General features: G+C 43.7%; 1 protein-coding gene across 1 annotated transcript; it reads left to right on the top strand.

The window, feature by feature from the left end:
* The first annotated feature begins 2,195 nt into the window (after positions 1 to 2,195).
* Positions 2,196 to 3,206, top strand: tcima (transcriptional and immune response regulator a). Its single transcript, XM_022217227.2, has one exon. The coding sequence runs from the start codon at positions 2,342 to 2,344 to the stop codon at positions 2,642 to 2,644; it is 303 nt and encodes a 100-aa protein (XP_022072919.1). The 5' UTR covers positions 2,196 to 2,341; the 3' UTR covers positions 2,645 to 3,206.
* The last annotated feature ends 1,281 nt before the right edge of the window (positions 3,207 to 4,487 follow it).

The following is a 4,487-nucleotide window of genomic DNA, read 5'->3' as shown; positions in this document are numbered from 1 at the left end:
AAGCTGACAGAAACTTTGAACGACAGTTAAATTTAGTGTCTCCATTGTTATGATATGCACTGTGTAGACAGGAGAATAGAATCAGGAGCTCAAGGCTCCAGTTTCCGTCTCCGTGCTGAAACCTTATTGTGTGTTGCTTGTCTCTTTAGCCTTGGGGACAACTTTGGGGTCATAAATATGCTGTTTCCACTTTTTTTTTTTTTAAACTTTTGACCAGAAGTGCAGCGACATTCTCTGTCTCCAGTCATAACTGTCATGCCAGCCCGAGACAAGGCAGGTATCCTGTGGCGACACATTGTTCTGACAGACCTGGAAAACAAAGCTGTCAGCGAGGATCTGGGTATTGTTTCACTTCAGACTGGAGCAAAGCATCTTTGGTTTATTGTTCAACTCAGCAAACAAAGTCAGTGCCACATGCCGGGCATACCGTGCATGAGCTTCTTTCTGCAGGAAAGAAACACACTTCCTCAGCCACTAATGCTCCCGAGTGTCTTTTTCCATATAAGGCGCCAGCATGTGTAGAGTACAGGGGACAATTTTGGGCAAATACAGCAGAGCTTGTGGGTTGCACCAGCATGAGACTGACACTTGCTGTTGTTTATGAGGAGAATCTGAAGTAGGGGAACGCCTTGCAGCCTTATCAGCACAGCTCAGCCCGGCTGCATTGGCCACGGGTCACCTGAACTTGTAAACACAGCTCAGTAACCCTCCCGTCTGAAGTCCAAAATGTAAGCTTAATATTTTTAGCACACTGTTAACTGGAAAGGGAAGATATAATCTTCTGTAGCCATTTTGGGAACATTTTGGGAACAATAAAACCCAGACTTGCAGCTAATTAAAGAGTAAATGCTGCTTTTAAAAACAACTTATAAAAAGTTTTATTAACTTAAAAATGTGATTTCACTAGTTTTTCAATATTTACTCAGAACACTAGATGCTGCAAGTGAAGATCCTGGCACTGAGCGCATCTAACAGCTGCAGTTGGTTTATTCCTGCTTTATACATTTCGTGGAAGTACAAGTTTCATCATGTCTCCGTTTTTACATCTGAGTTAGGAACATACAAGCATACACATACATATCTACCAAAATTATATATATATATATATATATATATTGCATTTGATTTTAGTCACAGATTTGAATTTGATAGATCACTTTGATGAAGATTTTCCTGAATGGTGCTGTGCTGTTTTTCTTCATAACGTTGTCATTGTATATGACATACAGTGCTTTTCAAAAGTTTGGGGTCACCCATGCAATTTCACGCTTTCATACTTTTAAGTTTTGTTCATGTGCTAACATAATTGCACAAGGGTTTTCTAATCATCAATGAGCCTTTCAACACCATTAGTTAACACATCATTAGAACACAGGATTGATGGTTGCTGGAAATGTTCCTCTGCACCCCTATATAGATATTCATTAAAAATCAGCTGTTTACAGCTAGAATAGTCATTTATCACATTAACAATGTCTACATTGTATTTCTGATTCATTTAAAGTTATCTTCATTGAAAAAGAATGCTTTTCTTTAAAAGAAGGACATTTCTAAGTAACCCCAGATGTTTAAACAGTAGTGTATGTTTATCTTTTATCATACTGTTACACTGAATACACTTGCTCATTTACTGTATAAAATGCCTAGATGAGTCCACTCAAACTTCTCTCCTCCTCAGCTGCTGCAAAATGAAAAACTGCTTAAACCTGACTGGACAATTAATAATCTAGAAATAGAGGAGACAGAAACTTACTGACACTACTACTGTAATTTTATTGTACTTACGTGCATTTTGAAATGCTGGCTTTGTAGTTTTAACTGCATTTTACACTATGCTTCACTATGTATTACGTGCCTACTGAGGGTCATTTTACGCAATTTAGATGACACTTTTAACTCAGAGTTGAGGATTGAACTCTTTGCACTTAGTCTATCTACTAAATTAGCTATTATTTATCTCGTGGCAACTTGGTGCACTGAGGCATGCACTTCATTTATATTCTAACACTCCATAATATGTCTCAGTAAGCAGTTTGTGTACTTCAAACCTCCCATCAGACCGATGTAGTGATATTTTGCAGGCTGGTTTCATCATTCAGAGCAGCGCTGGTAGGAGCTGCCCTCCAGGAGGAGGCGTTTCTGTCTGCTTCACGACTGCTGATGTCACGCTGGAGTCCAGATCTATAAATACTGATAGCAGCTCTGCTCTAGTCTCCACTCACTCACTGCACTCCGAGAGGCGCTCCCGACAGCAGTGGGTATCGTGCAACTCATCCTCACCGAGTTGGAGCGCCACAGCCGGAGCCGAGAACCGCCACTCAGCCACCGGAGAAGAGCCACCATGTCTGCCTACGTGTCCTCGGAGTGCCGCCGGGTCACCCCCTCTGCCCACGGCAACAAGTTCGACACGGCGCACCGCAAGAAGGCTGTGGCCAACATTTTCGAGAATGTCAACCAGGACGCGCTGATGAGGCTCTTCCAGAAAACGGGCGACATGAAGGCGGAGGAGAGAGTGAGGAGCATCTTCTCCTACACCCAGGACCCGGAGGAGACGGCCCGGGCCCTGATGGCTCTGAAGCAGCGAAAGAAGGACAAGTTCCTCCAGATCGCAGGCATGGTCCGACAGCTGCTCAAACTGCGCTGACTGTGTTTTACCTTCAGCGTCTGTGTCTCTGTGGGCTCCTGTGGGAGCCGAATGTAAAACACTCCCAAAGTGACTGGGTTACCGCCTGCTGCGGCTCGCCTGAAGCGTCAGGTGGAGGAGAAGGTGCAGCCGGCTGCCTGGAGGGCAAGCTGCGGCGGCTGTCGCCTCGTGGACGGAGGTGACAGGGGAGAATCCTGCCTGGAGCGGGTGGAGCAAGATGAGCTGACTGCAAGCATGAAGGGAATAATGTCTTTCTCCAGACTTGAATGAAAGCATTCCTGTGGATGCATGACTGTGAAGCAGCACCTTGTGCAGGTGCATCACTGTGTGGATGCTGGTGCACAGCTGCAACGTGAGACTTTTTAGTGCCGAAGAACCTGCCTACATGAACGCCTGTCCTGAACACATGCCTTGTTACTGAGCTTCTCTTTGTTGTACAATGAACACTGTTCATTAGTGGCCACTAATGTATTATTGTCATCAAAATGTCATAGCACAATGTGCATTTCTGAAAGATTCCTTTGTTTGTCATTCTTAATAAATTATTTCATTGTATATCGAAGTTGAACTCGTGTTTGTCCTTATTACATACATTTGCATGGTTTGAATTTGTGTTTTAGAGGTGCTTTAGTTTCCCCACCACCATCAGATCACATGAGCTTAATATCCTTTTCAATTATGGCAGATTACTATTTTTTTTACTAGCAGCTGGGGCTTCTCGTTCTGTTGTAGTGAAGAACAAAGGACATTACAGTGGTGCTGACCTTGATCACTGAGGGATTAGTGAGCAGCCAAACTATGAGGATGGTCTGCAAAAAAAAGAGCAAAAAAGAAGCCAGAAATGACTGGTTTGTAGAAGTCTGGAGTCTAGATTAATTTACACAAAACACATCTTAACCATCTGCTGTCAGACAATATGGCCTCTTTGTTGGTCACACTCCAGGAAACCCCTCACACTAAACAGTTGACATCACCATAGAAACTGGAAGCTGATAGTGTCAGTCTTGACCTCATGTTTCTGAAATTAGATGTAGATGGACACATCACAGAGCAATGCAGCAACTAATGTGTGTAATGTTGAGTCATGTAATCTAGGATAGGTATATTTCTTTGTAGAAACACAAAGAAGAAGCGCATTTCTGTCTGTGTTCTCCACTCTGACGCAGCAAAGGACAAAGAGAGTAGGGTTACTCATGACAGGATGTTGTTAACCTTCACTGGGTTTCCCTCACAGCGCTGTATGCCTCAGCAGACCGGCGTAAACCAGTTTGGCTCAGGTTGTGCTGGCAGGGTGTGGGGGGTTGGACGGCTTTCTCTGCCTGGGAGTCTATTTAATCACCCCTGCTCTGTAGATAAGAGCCTGTCTAAGTAGCATTACAGGGTTTAGATGAGTGGAGGATTTGCTTCCTCACCCTTTGATTCTTTACCTTCAATTAAAGCATAAATGATCCCTCCATTACTGCAATCTCCTACTACATTTACACTTCTTTTATAAAAACTTTTGGTGTATTGTCTGTCAGTGGCAGGGTGTGTATGTGGTTTTATAGCTGCAGACACAGATCACTTCAGTGGATGTCTGCTAATCTGCTTGCTTTGATAGTCTCTCTGTCGGTTCAAACCGGTTCCCTGGGTTGTTGTGCGCCTCTCGCATGTGCTCAGTGAGCTAGGAAGCTTCAGTATCAGTCATCCCAAAGGTGTGGAGCTCTCAGGTGAGTAATAACCTGTGACGCCATTGAGAGGTGTGCTCGTGTGCTGACTCCAGAAACAAATTAGTCAGCTCACACAGCCAGATGCCCTCGCTTATATCAAACTGCTACTTCTGTACAACTTTAAATAAAGAGCG

The sequence above is a fragment of the Acanthochromis polyacanthus genome, chromosome 7 (genome assembly GCF_021347895.1).
Source record: "Acanthochromis polyacanthus isolate Apoly-LR-REF ecotype Palm Island chromosome 7, KAUST_Apoly_ChrSc, whole genome shotgun sequence".
In the NCBI taxonomy this organism is placed as follows: domain Eukaryota; kingdom Metazoa; phylum Chordata; class Actinopteri; family Pomacentridae; genus Acanthochromis; species Acanthochromis polyacanthus.
This window is presented reverse-complemented; position numbering and strand designations above follow the sequence as displayed.